This window comes from Populus nigra, chromosome 16 (genome assembly GCF_951802175.1).
Source record: "Populus nigra chromosome 16, ddPopNigr1.1, whole genome shotgun sequence".
NCBI classification, from domain to species: domain Eukaryota; kingdom Viridiplantae; phylum Streptophyta; class Magnoliopsida; order Malpighiales; family Salicaceae; genus Populus; species Populus nigra.
In genome coordinates, this window is record NC_084867.1 from 278,256 (window position 1) to 299,449 (window position 21,194).

Consider the following 21,194-nt stretch of genomic DNA (forward strand, 5'->3'; position numbering starts at 1 on the left):
ATTATTAAAATAACATTAGTATATTTTTACTATTGAATTGCTAATAATTTTATATTTCAAGATAAACATTGATTCTGTTGATTTACCTGAAATTTACATTTTTTTACTTGTACGAGATTGTTGGAGTACGAGTAGCTTTAATATTTTATTTTTCTTTTGATTTTTTACAACATAAATGTCAGTCTTACACTTCCAGGTCATGATGGTACATGTTCTTCAGAGATGAAACTTTATATTTAATCAAGAAAAAATTAAGCATAAAAAATCCTATAAAAACTATATACAAAACTCTCGAATTTATAGAGGTTTATTCAATAATGTAATAGAGGATAACTATAAAACATTTGTTTTGAAATTTTCCAAAAACAAAATAGTGTATAAAAATATTTAAATACATATATTACTGCAATTTATTAACAGTTTCACTCAATTATTTCCTAATTCATCGAGCTTTCTTACTTATATTTTCTTATATTACACATGTTAATCTAATTTTGTCCTTTTAATGTTTAATAACACATGCTTCGATTTAATCATTTCTATCTAATTCAAACTCTCCCACTTCGTTTATTAATTAAATTAGTCTTTAGAGCTTGATTTTCCACCATAATTATTTTTTTATTCTTATTAACCGTTGTATGTTTTTTTTTTATTCTAAAAATATATTTAATATTGTGGTAATTTTTATGGTTAAAGTTTGAAAAAATAAATTTAAGAAAAATTATATTTGTTTTCGTAACCAAGACTTCAAGAGAAAGTTTTTAACTCATATGTAATTTGTTCTATTTTTTAAAGTGTTTTTAAAATTATTTTTCATTTGAAAAACATTAAATTAATATTTTTTAAATATTCTTTGATAATTTTAATATATTAATGTTAAAAATAAAAAAAACTTGAAAAATATTTTAATATATTTTTAATAAAAAAATTTAAAAATATCATGTACGTGAAAACCAAATCCACACTAAAAATATATAATCTTATCATCTGCATCTTGCCAAAAACTTCCATTACATCCTTATCCTTCTCGATCAAGGAAACACAATGGCCACCACCATTTCTGATATTGGGTGGGAGTTTTAATTTATTTTTTATTAAAATTTAATTTTTGTTTTTATTTTAAATTTAATTTTTAATAATTTTTAATAATTTTAATATGTTGATATTAAAAATAAAAAATATTTTTTAAAATAAAAAATATTTTAAAAAATACCTGCTAAAAAAATCAATCAATCAACGTAATTAAGATAATATAATTAAGATAAGATATATCCTATCTCCATTCTCCTCCACGAATCTAACTAAATTTAAGTAACAAGACAAGTGGACATCCACGTGGCTTGTCCAAACCCAACCTCCACTGGTAGAAGCCACCTCATCAACACAACCGAACCTTCCTAGAGGTGAGTTCCCAGCTCTATCCAGAGAAGTCCCATCAGCTCTACACATGTTGGAGCTTGGAGACTCATGTCCTAATGTCCACTCCTAGACATCAATTAATTAAATAATGTTCGCCTTACTCTCAGCCCTCCGCGCATGTCATCTCGTAGGTGCCCAGCTACCAATGGACGGTGGAGAGATCTTTATCCAGCTTGCAAATCATTACTGGACCAAGTCAACCTCCACCGCGTTCCTTCCTTCCTTCCATCTTTCCAGATGTTTCTAGGAATTTAGGATTCCCTTCACCCTTTATATACCTCTCATCTCTCCTCTCCCTCTCTCAATCCAATCCAGTCCAAGCAAGAAACCCTCGAAGAAGAAGAGCCCTTTTCCTTGAAATCTCAAAAAACAAACGTTGTCAAGCCTTAAGAATACAATCTTTGATTGGTTGCCTGGTTTTCGTAGCAAAAGAAGAAGAAACAAACCGAGCCCACTTCTTTGATTTGAGTTTCAATCATGATGATGTCGATGTTCAGTTCATTTGATGCCTTATGTGCAGAATTATTTGGACAGAAGCCCACCTTCTCGTTCAGTGCTCCCAAAGAAGGGAACAGACCAGAAGCTGAGTCTATGAAGAAGGGCGTGATGTCTGAAGGGAACAAGGACAAGTCATCTGCATCGTCAAAATCACCTCCTGCAAGCATTAACAAGTCATTACAGCAACAGAAGAGGAGACCAAGGTTTGCTCCGGAGTTGGATGGAGTTCACTGTTTTGAGACAATACTTCCTTACTGAGCCTTCATTTCTTCACTGATTTTTGTATGTATTGAGCATCTTTAATTCAATTTTATGATCGAAAAAAATTCATTAATAAAACTCAGAGCTGTTTCTTAGTGGTTGAATAGATTCTTAGTAAATAAATAAAAGACAGTATTGAGGAGGGAAAGGAATTGTCAATTACATATCAATTATGAATTGCTCTGATCTTGGAGTTTCTGATCTCCACTCTCCAATGAAACTTGGGAATCCACACAAGGACCATGGTGATTGACTCTTTCAACAGAACAAATTTCTTACAAATATCATCGTAGTTGCGGCTGATAACGCATTCATCTGGCAGAGATGGTGTTCTGAGTGTTTCACCGCTAAAATCAAGTGACAACACTACTGGACAGCCATCTTTACCCTTTACAGAGCAGTGACATCCATTTTTGCTGGAAAAGTTGTTAAAAGGATAATAGTAAGGTACTGATTTGATTGTGCCCGGCACTGTTACATCAAGTTTTTTCCAGGAGTCCTTCCCCAGGCCACATATTTCTACTTCATGTTTACGAGTCCACCAGTACAAATCAGTAAAATCCCAGATTAGAAGAATTCTAATTATCTTGAAATCATTGGTTTTTGAAGCAAAACCAAATCCAATGCCGGCTAATAATTCATTACCAGGCACCAGGAAGATGTGGCCGCAGCAGCTGCACGAACCGTGTCGAATTCGAAGACAAATCAAACCATAATAAGAACCCACAATTTCTACTTTTATATATCTATAAATACAATGGTTCGGTAAGGTTTGAGTCAAAAGACATCAAGTTTATGATGATCATACGAGATCAAGGAGAAAACATGATCCTTACTGATTTTGTCTCGGCGTTTAACAAGGAGACGATGGATTTTTATTTTCACATCATCATCATAGTTAAAAAGATGATTTCTGTAAATAAAATTTGGGTTAGAAAGGAGAGTGTACCAAGATTTGCAGACACACCTGAACCTTATGGAAGACCTGACATGCAGCCTAGTTAAGATACAAATCACCAAATCTTCAGGCAAAAAATCAATCATCGTGTATGTTCGTACTCAATTTTCTTCTCCAAAATCCTGAGAAACCTTTGACAGAGGAAAGAGTTATGACTTATGAGGCTCTCGTTATTTTGGTTTGTGGTTAAGATTTTGCGATCTTAAAGATGTGTGTATACATTGAAAGTCTTAAACCCTAAGACGACTTGTTGTAGTCCATATATAGGGTTTGTCAATTCAATGTGATTGATTTAGAAAGCTTATTAATCACATGACAAAACATGAAATCAGTTTCGTATTTGTAACAGAGATTTTCCCGCATCCCTGTAATTTACCATGGCAATTGACTCCTTGAACACGAAAAAGTCAGTCCAAATACCAAAAGGGTTGCTGTAGTAGGGGGGGCCGATAATGCAATCATCGAGCGGCAGGGGTGTTGTCTTGAATGTTTCGCTGCTCCAGTCACAATTGAATAACCATCTTTATACCAATGACATGATGCTCCAATACTTTTGCCGGAGAAGTTGGTAAAAGGGAAGCTGTAGGGTTTATGTGATGACACCGCTAATGTTTCATCAAGTTCTTTCCAAGAATCCTTCCTCAGGCTATATATTTCAAATTCTTAGGTGACAGAGATGCTCTCCTTCATCTTCTAAGATTAGAAGAATATGAATATCTTGTAATCATTGGTTTTTTAATCAAATCCAAATCTGATGCAGAGCAATGACCTTTGTTTCATGAGTCACAGGGTTCTTTGGAACAATAGTAGAATAATTCTTCATCAGAAGACAAATCAAACAATTTCAGAAAGAACCCGCAACTTTTATATGGCTACCTTCATAGATTTTCTCGTCAGGAAATCATAGTAAAGTTTGAGTCCAAGGCATGTCAAGCTTCACATCATACGACAGGAAGGAGAAAGCATTACCCTGACGTCTGATCGTGTCCCGGCGTTAGATGCAGCGACGAATCCAGGATTTAAAAACTAGATGGGTTATTTTTATATTAAAATAAAATAAGTATACAAGATAGGAGTACATAATAAGTCAATTTATCATTATAATGCATATTATACGTTTAATGAAAATACAATAAACTATTATCTAAATTGTGTACTATGTTTTTTTATCAAATACATTTTTTTAATTATTGATTCATCATCTATACTAGTTGAAAAGTTTTTTTTATATATATGTATAATTATACAATAAGTAAGAAACTCATTTTCTGTCTTGTTTTGAAGCCGATTTTTAATGAATTTTATAGATGAAAGGCTTGTTTCACCATTGATGTAGAAATATGAAGAGTTAATACCAATTAACTCAGTTTACTAATTAAGATGAAATCATTTATTAAGTCTGTATCAACTAATCGATGATATAATATAACAAGATAATCAATATTTTAGAAGTTCAGATAATTCATTGACAACTTATAATACTCCAATTGTATTTTTAAACTATGTAAATTTATCGAAATGAAGTTTTCAGGATAGAATTTCTCAGCAAACTTACATATATTCATTTAATAAAGTTAGAATTTTAACTTGTAGATGTTCTTACGAAAGCAATATCCAACAAAGTGTTTACAAGTTGTCTTAACAAGCTGTCCATGCAGCACCTTGAAGAAGAGGAGTGATTAATTATCTCCTATAATGGAGTGACTATCTCCCATTATTAGGGATAGAATTTTGTAATTATCATTAGTATAGCATATCCTGTTGTAAAAATAGCATAATTTTAGCAATATACTCGTTGTATATATATCTCGCATCATTGATAAATAAGATTATCAGAAAATTCTATCAACTCTTTGTGATTTAACACTTTAACCCCTCCTTAGTGTTTCTCCATGTAAAAGTTGTATCATTGCAGGCCATTGTATTTAAGAATAACATAGAAAAATGGCAATGGGTGCAGTTTCTGTGACAGTACCAGCTGTTGTTGCTGCAGCAGGGATTTATTTCTTTGACCAAAGCAACTCCAAAGCTCAGGTAATTTACAAGTCCCTTCATAAATTTCTCTTGTTTTCCTTCATCATGTAGTTTTAGTTCTTGTTTTGTGTGGAAAAATCCAAGCTAAATTATGTTAAATTGTTTTATGTTCAGGGGTTTGGGAAGCAGAATGGGAGCATCTAGTGAAAACATTGTGGCAAAAGTGAAGAAAGAGGTGAAGAAGGCCAGTGAGATGCCAGAATTAGCACCTCAACTGGATGGTTTAAACTGTTTTGAAACATTAATGTGTCACCTATCTGCTTGGTTTTTGTGGTTAATTAGCTCCCGTGCTGCCTGCAGGGGTGGCTGTTAGCTATTAATGATAAACAATGGAAATCACCTTTCTCCAAAAAGTTATTTACTACTACTGTTATAGCTAGTCATGCATGGATTAGACATTCAAGGCACTTGCTAAAGAGCAGTGCTACCTTTTTAGTCTAAACGTTTTCTGATGATGTAATGAAAGAGGTTGAATTGGAGGGGATCCGAGGAGGGATATCTCCTATGTAACTACTCATTTTGTAAGGTTTAATTTGCTGCTTTGTTGTGTTGTTTTTAACTGATAATATGAGAATAGCTACGCCATCAAAGCAGATGACCTAATGCCAACAAATACTTCTGCAAAATGAGGGATACGGTGAGACTGATAAAAGTAAACAATTACAACATCTTGTAGAACAGATAACATATAGACCATGAACTCTGTGGTTTCATTGAATGCAGAGAAAATTTCTGCCTTGAGTATATACATCCTCATAACATCATTATGTTTCTGAAGTATTATACAAAGTTATATAACCTCCCGCGACCATTGGAAAGGGAAGAGTGAAACAAGGTTAAAAATAGAGCACCTCTCAAATTGGATTGAGAAAATAATGGTTTTCAACTTTCAAGTACTTCCAGCATTCAATTTAGCATTCTTTCCCATGTTTCCAAACCTTCTTCCCACACTGAATATAAATGCCTTGGTCAAGAGTCCTCTATCAAAACCGCATGCGAGTGCAATAGCTCCACCAACAATCAGAAGCTTTGGTATGTTCCTGCCCAAAGATTTCTCAGGAGCAGTTGCTGCTTCAGTCTCTGACAAATCCTCATCATCTCTCAAGGATCTCAGCAACTCTGGATTTATTTTGGTGTTAATCTGAGCCATGAAAGCAGGCCGAGAAAGTGTTACTCCCGATGCTCTTGTTCTTTGGTAGGCAAGTAAACCAGGCTCAATCTTCTTGACAGTTCCCCACATGCCATGCCGCACTCCAAGCTTCGCAATTTCCCATGGGATGCCCATGTCTTCATGATGGAAGAGTAATACCTCACAAGATGTCAACTGGCCATCACCTTTCCTTGATTCCACTGCCAAAGTGTAATTGAAAAGATATTAGTTGTCACTCTCTATTCTGAGTCTCATAGCAAATAATCGCACAAACACTTAAGCTATTGTAGGTTCACTCTCTAATTTACAGACTAGCTCTTCAGGGGACAAAGCAATTGCCCAACGTTCTGGTAACTCGAACCTGAAGAGCTGTTTCAAGCTGAAATATAAAGGGACTATTCAATTAGATGGCAGAAAGAAAGAAGCCACAGCATACCTGCTCGAATGCACCAACTTGAGTAGTATAGGTCAACGCGTCTTGGTTTATCTCGCCTTGGGACAGAAGAACTGGGTACTCCCTGAGATTTGTTAGGAAAGTAGTCAATAATACTGGACGTCCAAAATCTAACTGATGATTACAAAGGAGAACAAGCAAAAATAATAAAATAGCCAATAGATGAGATTGCTGGATGCTCCTTTTTGTTACCAAAGGTCTTTTTCCACAAGACCTTACATTACAATGTTATGTCTCTCCCTGTGGTCGGAAGAGGTTATGACTGGGAGCAATAGAAAAATGTAGCTCCTGAAGAATGCTGAGTACTGAACTTAGACCAAGGGGAACTCCCTCATAACCAAAAGGAACAAGTCTTTTCCATCCCTACCATTTTATGTATCATTACAAACCAAACATTCTCTTAGATGCTCACTCCTTATTGGTACAATCTTCGTTAAATTTAATCCCCAAAACATACACAAGTAAATAATTTGTCAATTTCCCCCAATCAGCTCACAAGGGTCTAGAATCAAGTATTTTATATGGTCAAATCCTATATCATCACCTAGGACACTAGTATTTCATAAACGGGGTTATTTAACGCTTCAAATACTCCCTTCACAAATATATCTCATCAATCCTTTCTTTTACTTTCTCTTTACTTGTGACACCAAGATAAGAATTATGCACTCAGGGAAGCACATCTCTGCTTACACCATCCCAATTTTAAGGCAGTTGCGATCAATTATTTAATTGTACCCTACGGCCGGGGAGATTCGAAATGGAGGGTTAAGAAGATCAGGCATACTTAGTTAGCATTGGCAGCCCTAGCTGATTGGCTTGATTAGACCATTGTTACATTACACATAGCCGAACTCATCTTCCATGTTTGGCCCCACAAAAACTGAGATAGGCACTAAATAGATCCTACTTTATGCTATTATTGTTGTACATAGAATAACATACTCCTGTTTCATACCTTGGTCACACAGTAATAAGATCTGCCTGATTCCCATATTCGCCGACCAATTATGTATTCTCTGTCACTACAGAAAAAAGGGAACTGCCAACACAAACCATTGGGAGGGGATGAGCACATAAAACCATGAGAAGCTATGAATTAGAACATATGAAAGGAAGACTCACTTTTCGCATCCAATGCACTAGCATAGTCCCAGTAGTGGGACATTCATCTAATATTGCAGAATAAGAAAGCATGTCATCCCACTTTGGCCGGAAATCATCATCCCAAAAGAAGTCTCTCACTATCTCTGGCGAGGCATTCTCAAAGACAGTGCTGCTACGATATTGGGGAGGACCAGTCTAACAGCCCATCAAAACAAGAACTGATCAACAAGATGGCATATATTTTAAATATATCCGATTGTATGAAAGAAAGTTGCTGAAATTCCAACCAAACTGAACCTCGAGACCTGATACAGCTGTTAGACAGAATTAAACTACTGTTTGAATAAGAGAAAAAAGTCTACCTTGGGATCTCTCCTCCATGCCTTATAAGTCATAGTTGGGGTGGAACGATCCATCATATGCATCCAAGTAGGACCTCCATCTTTCACCTCAACAAGCTGGTACAAGTGTTCTAAATCCTCCTCCGTGACTTGGCTAGCAACATTAGACTGGTCTTCATTCAGCTGTGATCTGCTAGACAAGTATTAAGAAGAAATTATTTACTCGCCTCAAATTAGGCTCATGTAATTTTTTCTTTACCAATTATCCAAAACCATTTTTTGTCCATCCTATAGAGACAAAGTTTACATTGTGTGTCAACCCCAACAACTGATAGTTATAAAAGAATCATAAAGCATGAGATCATTACGAAACTACAACCTATTATCACATTGAATTCTAGGTTTTTTTCTTGTTTCCTGCCTCATCCAATTTTAGTATCTGCAGAGATTCAAAGTTCTCACTAAGTTGCCATGATGGTAAAAATAACCCTACGTTTAGAACAAATGTGACAATATGTTGTGAATGTCTAATGCTTTAGAATCAATTAATCAAATTGATTACGAATTTCAATTCCAAAAAATGATTGAAAGCTTTATCCCTTATTTAGCAAACGACAAAACAATACCACTAACAAACTTCTAAATTCTTTCAAAGATTGCTTAATATTTTGTTGATAATGAAAACTAGACACTTTGATAAGGGAAGGTACCTGCAATCTTCATATTCTGTAGGGGGCACAGGAGACAGATTCTGATGCACTAAATTGTTGTTGTTATCTACAACCCAAGAAGCATCACAAGTTGAGGATCTCAACATGAATGAATTCCACTGTGAAAAAGAACCAAAAGTCTTCAATGGAGACATCAAAGACCGACAAGGTGAAGATGGCAACGATGAATCCAATATCTTTGATACACAGCAAGTCAATTTGTCACTTTCCCTGGTCACCCATTTTGGCTTCCATGACCATCCAAGCACTAAACCAATCAGAAAAGCTACCCACAATGGACCTAAAAGTCCCACCATTTCTGTACATACCCCTAACATTGAGGAGGGATTCTCTAAAACCTCATACAAAGCCTCAATCAAGGCCATAACATCACATAAACTTACAAAACCTAAATGGGCTATCAATAAAACCTCTAAATTTGCAATCTTTTTTTTTTTGGTACCAAAAGTTTCAACCTTTGAATCAAATAATCAAGGAAATTGATAATTCAAGAGATAGAAAACAAAGGGTTTCTAGAGAGACGGAGAAATATCAAGGCCCAGAAAGAAATATCACATGAATTTGGCAAGAAGAAGACCAGGAGACTGTTCGTGTTCGTGTTCGTGTTTGTTTGTGAAGATGACTGAGGCATGAGTGGTGGGGGTGATAAGAAAAGATTATGCGTGCGGATAAGAGAAGAGGTGTGTTGGGTTCATGTCACCATTGTTCGTTGGAGGAGAGAGCACCTCTTATTATTGAAGTTTATAAGAGGAAAGGAAGCACGGAAGGCACTCGTAAGGCCCCTCTTTGAAAGAAAAGAGAGAAACAATTGGTGGAGAATGAATTCAGTTATGAGTTTTATCTACCAACACCACACCGCCCTCCTATATGTAGGAGAGAGGAAGGCGTAAAATGGATATGACACACTACTTTCACTGTTTCTTTTAGGTAATACCGTAATACTGTTTCCTTGTTGGTTTTGTTGTGAGGTTACCATTTTAGTCCTTCTATTTTTCACATTTTTTTAATATAGTTACTTTTCTTAAGTTCATTCTTTCATTCCATAATCTATCACAATTGTAAAGCCTCAACCGGCTTATCAGCTTGACCTAGGATTTAAACTAATTCAAGTTAAAATAATAATAATAATAATAAAACTCAATTGATCAGTTCAAAACCTGATATGCTTAATTTGTTGTTTTTTTAATGTTTTTTTATCAAAACAACAACGTTTTGATTTTATTAAAAAAAATAAAAATTAACTCTTCTACCCTATAACTTGGATCTTATCCCAAGTTAACCCCTTATTAAGGTTTTACAAATATATGTTCAATAATGAATGAAGAATGTGATCTTTTTGCTCATTTTTTGTTTTCTATTAACTCTGTTATGTAAGAGACTGAGAAACAAAATAAAGGAAAATTAATTCATTTTGCTCTTATGATAAAATAAACATCAATTGTGAGAAAATTCAATGAATGCAAACTCATATTTCTTGATATTTTTTTTTCAAAATTATTATCTTTTCTTGCTTATTAAGGACAGTATTGTTATTAAAATTTGAAATATATTATCAAAAGGAAAAAATAAATGAAATGAGGGTGCTCTAGAATCTGGACCCACATTAAACGGTTAATTAATGATTGCTAGATGTTATAATAAATAAAGAATTTGAATTTCAAAATTCCTACATGCTTAACATTATTTATTTATGAATTTTGATCATTGAGTCTTTGACTTAATATTTCTTTTTTTTTTTAAGAAGACTTGAAATTCATGTCGATCTTATTTAATTAATAGTAATTAACATTAACTACATCTCTTAAAAGTTCCCAAAAGACATTTGTTAACCAAATCCTTATAAGAAGCAAAATAATTTAATTATTTGATTAGGTAATGTATTTGAGAATAAAAAAACTCTAATCTATTATAAAAAGAAATGAACTCGTATAACAATGGAGAGATGTTTGTCATTGATCACGCTATACAATGATGAATTAAGAAAACAAAAGGGACGAATATAAAAAAATGATACAAGTAGAGGGACCAAATAATCGCTGTGCGGTCAGATGCCTGCAAGTGCTGATGACCTCTTGTTTTTCACGTTTTGCCTCAGTTCGTGTACTTGATAATTTTCTATGATATCGTGCTGTCCAATGCTCATGTGATGAAGATTTTGTTTTTCTTTTTTTAGATTTTTGAACAGACAAAGATTCATTCGAAGGAGTGTTTGTGTGTTGTCTTCCTCTTCCTAATTCTAAGGGTGGATCCACGCAAGCACCTCGACATTATCCCATAAATATTTATGACTTGGCAACAATGTTTATGCTTCGAATTATTTGTCTATCGATTCATCTGTGTATGATCTTCTCATTATTACAGTTTGTTGCGAGCTCATGAAATTCTTTGCAACAAAAGTATAACGTTGGGTTGTTCTGCACCCATCTGAGTTAAAAAAATAAATAAAATAAAAAGTGATATAGCTTACTTGATAATAACTCGAATTAATTTAAAATAAAACTTGATTAAAAATATATATTTTAATTTTTTTACTTCAAATAATTTTATTTTTTATTTTTAAAAAATATTTGGAATCGACATGTCATCTTCGATTAGAGTTTCTTATAAATAACATCAGATATTGTTGATTTTGTCCAAAGAAATTTCAATCAAACAGTAAAAAGCAAAAAAAAATAAAGAAAAATCATTTACAAATCTTGAAAGTGATGCCCTTTTGCTTTTGCCACTGCCAATTCCAACAGCTCTTGGTTACAGCTTATTTTCTCAAGGCTTCCACGAACGCACCAAGTGGCAACTAGCAAGACTATGCTTGTGGTTTACCCCCATGGGCAATCAATCTAGAACAACTCTTTTTCACATCAGTGGCAACCACCACTACAAACCAAACTCATTGTAGCTCAAAAAGCTCCCATCTTTCTCTCTTATTTCCTTCAAAATCATTACAGATCAAGAATCTCTGCAAATCCCAATAAACCAAGCCAATCAATTAATGCTGTGCTCAGTTAAAACCAGCAAGTCCGGTTCCAACTGGTTAGACCGGCTTTGGTCCAACAAGGGCTTCAACAACAATGATGATGATGACCCTTCTGTTCCAAACCCATCTAGTTCTCCGATTACCGATGCTTCCAATTCTGTCATCAACTCAAACTCCGAGTCAACTCACTCTGAATCAGATCAAAACAAAGTCACAACAACAACAACCAGGGAGATTTCTTCAAGTGACAATAAAGATTTGTTCTTTTTAATGAACAATGTTCTTTCAGACCTCTTTAACATGGGTGGTTGCAGTGAACCGATTGAGGGAAGTTCAAGACATTCCAGGAAAAAGGAGAAGATTCCTAGAAAACAAACAAAGCCCAAGTTTTGTTTCGTTTCTGGGAATAACAGTAGTGATGATTCTTTAGATTGCGTGAGAAAAGACGAGAATGTCCTTGTTGCTACAGGGTCATTGAATTCTGATAAAAATTCTAATAATGTGGATTGTGGGGTTGATGATGATGATGAGGAGGCGGAGGAGGAGGATGTTGAGGAGGAGAAGGGGAAGGGTTTTGGTGTTAGTGGTGATAAAGAGCTAAAAGGATATTCAAGAAGTGAGGTGACCGTAATTGATACAAGTTGTCTAGTGTGGAAGTTTGATAAGTTGGTGTTTAGAAAGAAGAACGTGTGGAAAGTTAGGGATAAGAAGGGAAAATCTTGGGTGTCTGGGAGCAAGAAGAGGAAAGTAATTGACTTGGAATCTGCAAATGGAAATGGTGCTAAGAAGAAAGCTAAAGTTTCAAACTTGGAGGTTGGATCGTCCAAGGATGCCAATGATGTGAGTTTATGTCTTTGTTTTAGTTTTGTTGGTGTGGAGTAAGCAAATTTTACATATGGGTTTCATGTAACCATTGCTGCATAACTTGTTTCAGATAGAGTTACAAAGTGGTGAGTTAATAATGCTAGGTCTCTAACTTGTGCAACATTTTGAGCTCCATTCTGTTTTCTTGAAATGTTTTTTTGGTATTGCATGTGTAAGATATGTTTATATTGTTGAATTTAGCATCTATGTAAATTGCTGTAGATGATTGCATTGAAATTATAGCAGGCAGACTATTAAAATACATTCCTATCATTGGCAATGGATCATTGAATAAAATGCACTATCACACATCACATAAGAGCTTACGAGTTCTGCTACAGTTTAGCCTCTCATGTTACATAAAATATTCACCCATTGAACTTGAATAGTCTGATTACTACTAATGCACAAACCAGCATCTTTTATTTCATCAGTTCTAGCAAGATACTCATTCCTCGTAGAATGAAAGTTCCTCTTCTTTTCAAAATAATGCTGTGCTGGCGCAGTTCAAATGATTGAGTGTGACTTTGATCTCTGTGAAAACATAACTTTTGGTTTCCTATGGCTTTATGCTCCTGGCTCATACTTGATTCTAATGTAGCACCTGCTTCTACTAAAAAATTGATGTTCATGCGATAAAGTTGTTGGCTTTATTTCCATCATCCAGAATAAGTGTGCTGATTTTATGCTTATATGCCTGCGAAGGTTTTACAGTCTCTGATTTAGTGGGACTTCCTTGGGTTTGGGTTTAGGTTTAGGTTTAGCTTTGTCTTGGTAACCTCTATGATTTGGAATCTTGTTCTATGTTTCTGAAGGAATATCATAAGGGAGAAATTTTATGTTATTCAGTTTTCTCATCTTCTGAAGTTAAAGGGTTTATGTTTTGGAAAACCTTGATGAGGTGCACATTTTCGGGCCTTTGCCCGGCAGAACATGGTAAACAAATCCTAAGATCTACACGGCTTTCCTTAGTTGGTGTTTGAACCACATAAAGGTTACAATGCTCTGAGATCACTCATATATATTTGGGAATGCGATTCCTAAACTAATTAGGGGTGCAGACTCGTATGCTTGAAATATTTTACTCACCTTATAGTCCGTTTACTAGCTACCTTGTTAATTTGGAATGGGGCTATTTTTTCCTGTTGCAGCAATAATGTTAGTTAAATGCATGGGTTTATTGATAGTTCTTTTCCAAAAGATGCAGAGGCACAGTTTTTAAGTAACTATTTCTTTGCAGTTAAGACTTTCTCATACCTGAAGTACATATGCCTAGGGTCTTATAAATTATAATCTCTTATGAACTTAAATATTTGCCAACCTCTTGGTTCTTTTTACTGGAAGAAGTGGTCACGGCAGTTTAATAGGATTACACTGCCTTGCATCTTTATTATTCTCCGCTCAGTATTTCATCTGATCAAGTTCCAGTATTTTTTGTTTGACATTGTTACTGCTAAGTTGGCATTGTAATCTACATCTACTTGTCTAAAGACTGTGACAGCAAACAGATTAAAGTGTCCTTTTTCTTTCTGCTTGTTTGAATTTGTGTTTTAAGAACTGCATCCAACACATGCCTATCTGAAAGATGTTTGGAAGCCAAAGATCGCAGTAGCAAACCCCCATTGATGTATCCATTTTCTCTGTTTATTTGCTGACCTCTTGTGAAGCATGTTATGGCTATGCTTTTGGCATTTGGCTTGAACTGAGTTGAGTCTAGCAGTGTGAAATTATCAGCATTTCACATATGTCAAAGCATGGGAAGCAGGAGTTGACCAATTGTGCCATCTCTCTTCCTCCCTGTTTCTTCATTACTTGTATGCATTTCATTGGGTGATGTTTGGTACTTCTGCTGGTAATGCTGACTATAACAGCATGCCATTTGATGGTATGAATGGGGAAGCATTGAGCATTCTTCAAGTTTTGACCGGAGAGGTGCTATTGAGTTTATGCTTACTTATCCTTCATTGTGTAGGTTCAGAAACCAGAGGATGAGAGAAGGGAAGAGGTAGAAATGGCAGAGGATCATAGCCAAGTTGCCACAAAGAGGCAAGCATACCGACAAGCCTTGTGCCGTCTCATAAATATTCGTATTGTTTGATGCTTGAATTTACATGAGAGATGCATTTTCTCTTATTGAATGTGTTTCAGGATTCATTTATCCAGATCTCTTGACAAATCTAAAAAGAGTGGTTCGTCTGTTATTTTTATAAAAGCCATCCCTACAAGCAACAAAAGTGGGAGAAATAATACCAAGAATCGTCTCAAGGACACTCAAAAGTAAGAACAAGACTTGATTGATTTGTTCTAAATGCCTGAATGGAAAGAAGCAAGTTGTCAGCAAGACCAATCCTTTCCTCCAGGCTGCAGCAGCTTTTGGATCTGTAAATGGTTTAGTTTGGTACCGTACTCCCCTTCGGGATAGGTAACAGAATTTGGCTGTCGAAGTTCAATCTCCCGACTACCTCAAACCCATTGACATGATTCTAACCCCTGATTGATTAAAACATGGTGCGGTAATCATTGTTATTGTATCTGTAGCATTTGTAACATCCTTCTGCTAACATTATATATTTTATTTAGAGGGAACTGTAATGAATATCTTCTATCTTTTCATCAATATGAACTTCGAAATTCCCCGTTTCAACTTTTACCAACGATCAGGTTTCGCATTCTCATCACTGCCAACAATTGAAAGCCTAACTGCATGCAACTGTGATTATAATATTATATCCGAATCACCAGAGTAATAGTTGTTCAACCATCAACTATCTTGTTTAAATGCCAAAAACAGGTCTCTTCTGACAAGGGGTGTTCAGCTGTTCATGGTCATTTATTCTTGCTATAATCCTAGGTCCTCTATTGTGATTAGAAGAAGGTTCGGTACTTGGGAGAACTTGAATCCTACTCAATGAATAGGTGAACGTGATTTTCAACTTAACAGTTCAGCATTCAACTCTTGAGCCCTAGTTCGGATAGCAAGCAGATTTGCTTTTCGTATTCTCTTCCAAATCCAATACCTATTTGTGAGAAAATAATTTCTTATAGATGTATTATTTCATATCGGAATCATAATTTTCTATGGTCTGAAAGTGCTTTCGAACTGTGGAAGTTGGTTCAAATACACCAATTTGTTTATGAAATTGCACCTTTCATTATGAAAAGCACCAACGGTGTAATCCCCGTTTCATTGTGAAACGGAGGTTGCATTTGTTAAACAAACAAACATTTAAATCATTGTTTGTCTACGCAGGTTTGCTGTGTTTCAAACTATGTTTTAAGTCAAAAAGCGTAACTTTTTAGCTTGAAACACAGTTTTGCTCGCGTAGATAAACCTGCGTAGAGCATTAAAAAAAATCTAGCATTTAGGCCATCACATCATGTTGCTGGTTACAAGTCATGCTAGTACTAGTAGATAAGCGCAAAGAGGAAAGACCAATCGCAATATCCTTTATTTGAAAGCTGGAACGCCCACGATACAGTGAATCCACTGTCAAAGCGACAAAGCCTTCAACTTCTATAGGTACAAGCTCATCCAGAGAGGGAGAATACCTAAACAAAAACAACCATGCTTGCAACAGCAAACCCTTTATTTTCTTCTTCAAATTCTTCCTTTCTCTTGCAAACAACAAACCCATCACCAATAAAGCTTCAAGCTTTAGCTACTCCATTCACAACTTTCTCTCCCCATGGAAAGTTCACTCCAGCAAACTTTGCTAAAGCTTCAAGATTCTTAGCCCCTGTGGGTTTTCCACTCACTAAACGCCTTCTAGTCCAGTGCAGCTGTCTGGAATTGCCTTCGATTTTGCAGAGTGAATTTGGTGAGCAGTTTTCACTCTCAGAGACCTTTTGTCAAACATGTTATGCATATTATGCTTAGTTACACATTTCCATGTAGCTTATTGTTTCTTTTTGTTTCAGGTTTGATTTATTCGTTCTTTGCAGAAATGGGTTTCAATGAGAAAGAAACTGGGTTACTGTTAGAGCAGAACCCAGCTCTAAAGTCTGCATCTTTTGACTCCATACGAGCCCATGTTTTACTCTTAGAGTCTGTTGGAATCAAAGGCGCTGAACTATATCACTTGATTGATAAGTCTCCGGATGTTTTAACAGCGAAGGAAATTGTTCCATTGATACATTTTGTGCTTAATGATTTAGAAGGAAAGGTCGAGCCAGCACAACTTAGGCGCCTTTTGATTGCCACTGTGCCAAGGTTCTTGGCTGGTTTTGATGAAAAGGTTAAGCTGTTGATTAAACGTGGAATTCCTCAAGAAAAGATTGTTCATGTTCTCAACAATGTGAATTTGACCAAGGCTTTGAGCCTTAAGTCTATTGAAGAAATTGAGAAGACTGTTACTTACTTGAGTCGTTTTGGTGGGGTTGACATAATCGTTAGGCGGCCAATGATACTGAATTTTGATTTGGATACTCAGTTGATTCCTAGAGTAGAGTTGCTCAAGGAGATTAGTGGTGGAGATGAGGATGCCACGGGGATTGTGTTGCATAAACTCCCTGCCATTTTAAGTTACAGTGTGAAGCATACGGGGGGGCATGTTGAGTTGTTGAGATCTTTTGCTGGCCTAACTGATCCACAAATATTCAAGATTTTTTCTGTGTTTCCAAATGTGGTTAGTGCCAGCAAGGAGAGGAAGTTGCGTCCGAGAATAGAGTTTCTCAAGCAATGCGGGTTGAGTTCTGACGAGATATTCAAGTTCTTGACTAAAGCCCCTGTATTTCTTGGCCTGTCCTTTGAAGATAATCTCGTGCATAAACTTGTTGTTTTGGTGAAGATAGGGTATGAAAATGGAACCAAGGAATTGGCTGCGGCAATGGGAGCTGCATCAAGGACAAGCTGTGAGAATTTGCAAAATGTGATTGGGCTATTCTTGAGTTATGGTCTTACTTATGCAGATATTCTTGCCATGAGCAAGAAGCACCCTCAGATTCTACAGTACAAATGTGGTGCTTTGGAGGAGAAGTTGGAATTCTTGATTGAGGAAATGGGTCGTGAAGTCAGAGAGCTTTTGTCTTTTCCTGCATTTCTTGGTTACAACCTTGATGAGAGGATTAAGCATAGGTATGAAGTAAAGAAGTTGACTGTAGGGGAAGGGATGTCCATCAATAAGCTCTTGAGTGTCTCAGATGATAGATTTCTAAATCAGAAGCAAAAGAAAAAACCTATTCCCGAAGGACAGTCTGAACGAATGATGAAGGTTGGATGAGCGTGTAAGTGCCTTCAGATGTGGCACCTTTTTTTCCCATCTTGTCAGCACTCTCAGTCGCACTACCATTTTATTGGGAAGGAAAAAGGCTTTCCTTAAGTTCTCTCCATCCAATTTTGAAGTAAAGAGTTCTTGTTTATCTCAGGAAAGCAGAGGATGCGCTTTGGTTGGAAAAGAAAGGAGCGAAGTGTAGGAAGTTTGCTCAACAATAAGCTTTGTTCAAAACCATAAATATTGTTCAAAAGGATTTCAATTTTTTTTTTTTTCTGGTGAGCCATTGTAGCAATCATTGTAGCAGCTCTAACCTTCATGAAAATGTATTCATGTTGATGTTTTTTTGTTAGGGCTCTCATTGAACCCAAAACGTGATCAAATAGAATGCCTTGAATTTCTGTATTCTGAAATATTGAACTATATTGCTAGCTGCTAAATTAGTTCTATTGACCTAGCCTGCTTTTCCTCTATGCTCTATTGGGATGCCTTAACAGGTCTCTCATTTGAAAGCTACTATCTTTATACCTGTAGTATTGACTTCTGATCCGTACAGACTAACTCACATTAAGGGACTCAAAGAAGTTGGTTGATCCAGTTCATTTTGCAGAAAGGCATCATGACCTCAAATTATGTAGCAAAGTTGGCCTCCTTTCTGACAAGGTTATAGCAGATTATACTAGATACTCCTGTGACATATACTCTGCCATCTCCCCAGCATACCATGCATTCAATACCCACCCTGATGGTAAAGCCTTGTATTCTGGATGTGAATCTTCAGTCCACAGTCATAAATGTCATCACAAATTCTGGAGCTGTTTATCCAAATGTGTGGCCATAGTTTAACCTCTGCTCGGCACAGCCATAGCAGTAAGTCCTGATTTGCTGATCTTCGACTCTGTGATCATGATCTTTTTTACTTCACCCTCATGTTTTCCTCTGCTCACAAATTAATACAGCTTGGGAGACTGACTGGCTCAGATGGGCACATATTATGAAGTCCAACATAAATCGAGAAGTGAGATTGCAGAACCTTTTGCTTGAAGAGCAGAATCAAATGATCTGGATAGGCCAGAAGTCCAACATAACTGCAAACTCACTAAATAGAGCATGGATGGAAGCTGTCAGTGGACAAGAATCTCAGATGTAGAAAGCAACATATTGATCTGTACATATGCAATTGAAAACTCTTAGCTATCATTCTATTTGCAGTAATCCAGAAATACAGTTGCCTGTAGCTTTTAGTCGGCTTGTTCCCTTCCTCTTATTCTGCTTTGTAGCTGTGCTTGGCTCTTGTTTTTGTCCTTTATAAATCAAATTTATCCATTCGTAAAAAAAAAGTTTGAGTCTGAAGGTCAAGAAAGGGAAGTTGCAAGGATGTTGGAAACCAAACATAATATAGAATGTCTATTTATATTCACTATCCAAATTAGGGTTAATCATTCCATCACATTTTCCTTGTAAACATATAATATTCACTACAACAACAAAGAAATCTATAACGACGTTATGATATGTAGGAAAAAAATGTCATTATAGGCAATCATATTGATAAAGGGGATCAACGTAGCTTGCTGATCCTTTCTTTTTTCGCAGGCATCATGGTAAACAAGGTTATAGCAGATTTATGCACATAATAGATAATGAGTCGTTAAAACTCATCTTCAACTCTCTCATCATGAACATCACTTTCACTAAGAAAGTGTTTCTCTGCTCATAAAGGTAAATGCAAGTCGGGGCCCGAACATGGTCAGATGGGGCACAAGCATGGAGTAGGGAAGTTCAATATCAACGAGAAGCAAGATTGCAGAACGTTTTGTTTAATGAGCGGAGTTTAATGACCTTGATAGGCCAGCAAATCCAACATCTGTAAACTCAGCTAAGTAAGTTGTGCAGCAGTTTCGGATTCCATTTAGCTAGCTAGTGTAAACGTCCAGAGAGAGAATTCGCTAGAAATTTGGAGAGCCAGACATGGCTGCACGCAAAGTATGTTCATCAAGCAGAATGTAATGAGAAAAATAGAATTTCTAACGACATAAGGCAGTGAAAATCCATGTCACCACCTCATCATGGAAACAAGACTTTTTATCTAACCAATTTCCATATAAACTACTTGCTCACTACATTGAATCTCATTAAACTGATAACCAATAAAATCATGTCAGAAAAATAGCATCTTGTACCGATGAGTCACTGAAACTTCAAAATGGATCTTGGGCTTTCCACGGCTGCAAATGGACTGAGATGTTTGGGCTTGAATATTGGACTTCCATGGTTGAAAAAGATTTGGTTTGATTTCTCTATCGTTCCTGCCTGTAAGATCAAGGGACCCTTGAACTAGCATAATAGGAGAGTAATGAGCAGAGGAGGGAAAATTTAGAGTAACAAGTGGTGTCTGTGTATTTTTGAATGAATGTTGTGTGAGAGGTTTTTAGGTTTTTATATACCCTAATAACTGAGACCATGTAATTTTTTAAAGAAATTTGATGAGAAGTTAGGTTGGCATTGGAAATTATCTTTCTAGCCAATGAAAATAACAAGAAGCTGCGTAGATCTACCAAGAACAAGAGTTGTTGGCGTAGGGGTGGGTATCTAGAAAAAATATTCCTTTTCCTTTGATATGTCAACAATAAAGTGAGATAATTTGCGAAAACTTTATACGCTCTGAAAAAATATTCCTTTTCCAAGTGGTTAGGAAATCACCCTGTCGTTTGAACCTCGCCTAAGTGGCATGGCAAGCCCAAACAGTAGGGGATGTTTTTTTTCCTCACTATCATGTTCAAACTTCAAACAACATTACCAGTGAAATTTTTTTTATTAAGCCTGGTTATTAAGCTACATAACCTTCATGATCAGCTTCTTCTGAAGGGTCTTTGATTGAGTCATTGACAAAACCAGTTTGTTTTTGGAATTTAAGGCTAGAGTCATGGCCCTTTTTCCAAGTAGAATAATTTTCTCCATTCAAGGGTTTTGAAATCAAAACCAAACCCGGATGATCTGAATGATGAGTGAAATAGGGATTTGAGAGATTTGCCTCTGAAAAGTTTGCAGAAGTCTCTGGTTTTGGTGTGCCAGGATCAACAATTTTCTTGCCAGGGACGAAGGCGTTGTGGTACTTCAACGAGATTAGAGTGCGGTGATGGGTCAAGATCTTAGTCCTGCTTTGAAACCATGAAAAGATGAAAGAGAGATT

At 36.0% G+C, this 21,194-nt stretch overlaps 3 protein-coding genes across 5 annotated transcripts; 2 read left to right on the top strand and 1 right to left on the bottom strand.

Moving 5' to 3' along the window:
- Window positions 1–5,859: 5,859 nt before the first annotated feature.
- Window positions 5,860–9,808, bottom strand: LOC133676232 (uncharacterized). 2 transcript variants are annotated; one of them, XM_062097866.1, is made up of 6 exons: window positions 8,933–9,808; window positions 8,244–8,415; window positions 7,900–8,076; window positions 7,733–7,816; window positions 6,757–6,838; window positions 5,860–6,520 (listed from the first exon to the last, which is right to left on the bottom strand). In XM_062097866.1, the coding sequence occupies exons 1-6, from the start codon at window positions 9,316–9,318 to the stop codon at window positions 6,060–6,062; spliced, it is 1,362 nt and encodes a 453-aa protein (XP_061953850.1). In that variant the 5' UTR covers window positions 9,319–9,808; the 3' UTR covers window positions 5,860–6,059. The 2 variants fall into 2 exon arrangements, with proteins under 2 accessions (XP_061953850.1, XP_061953851.1); XM_062097867.1 differs by having other exon boundaries at window positions 8,244–8,412; window positions 8,933–9,806.
- A 1,865-nt stretch (window positions 9,809–11,673) lies between these two features.
- LOC133675340 (uncharacterized) lies at window positions 11,674–15,441 on the top strand. Its single transcript, XM_062096692.1, has 3 exons — window positions 11,674–12,767; window positions 14,764–14,837; window positions 14,940–15,441. The coding sequence occupies exons 1-3, from the start codon at window positions 11,943–11,945 to the stop codon at window positions 15,070–15,072; spliced, it is 1,032 nt and encodes a 343-aa protein (XP_061952676.1). The 5' UTR covers window positions 11,674–11,942; the 3' UTR covers window positions 15,073–15,441.
- Window positions 15,442–16,082: 641 nt separating this feature from the next.
- LOC133675235 (transcription termination factor MTERF8, chloroplastic) lies at window positions 16,083–18,406 on the top strand. 2 transcript variants are annotated; one of them, XM_062096551.1, is made up of 2 exons: window positions 16,083–16,609; window positions 16,734–18,406. In XM_062096551.1, exons 1-2 carry the CDS (start codon window positions 16,357–16,359, stop codon window positions 18,008–18,010), a joined length of 1,530 nt encoding a protein of 509 aa, XP_061952535.1. In that variant the 5' UTR covers window positions 16,083–16,356; the 3' UTR covers window positions 18,011–18,406. The 2 variants fall into 2 exon arrangements, with proteins under 2 accessions (XP_061952535.1, XP_061952534.1); XM_062096550.1 differs by having other exon boundaries at window positions 16,084–16,609; window positions 16,710–18,406.
- Window positions 18,407–21,194: the final 2,788 nt, after the last annotated feature.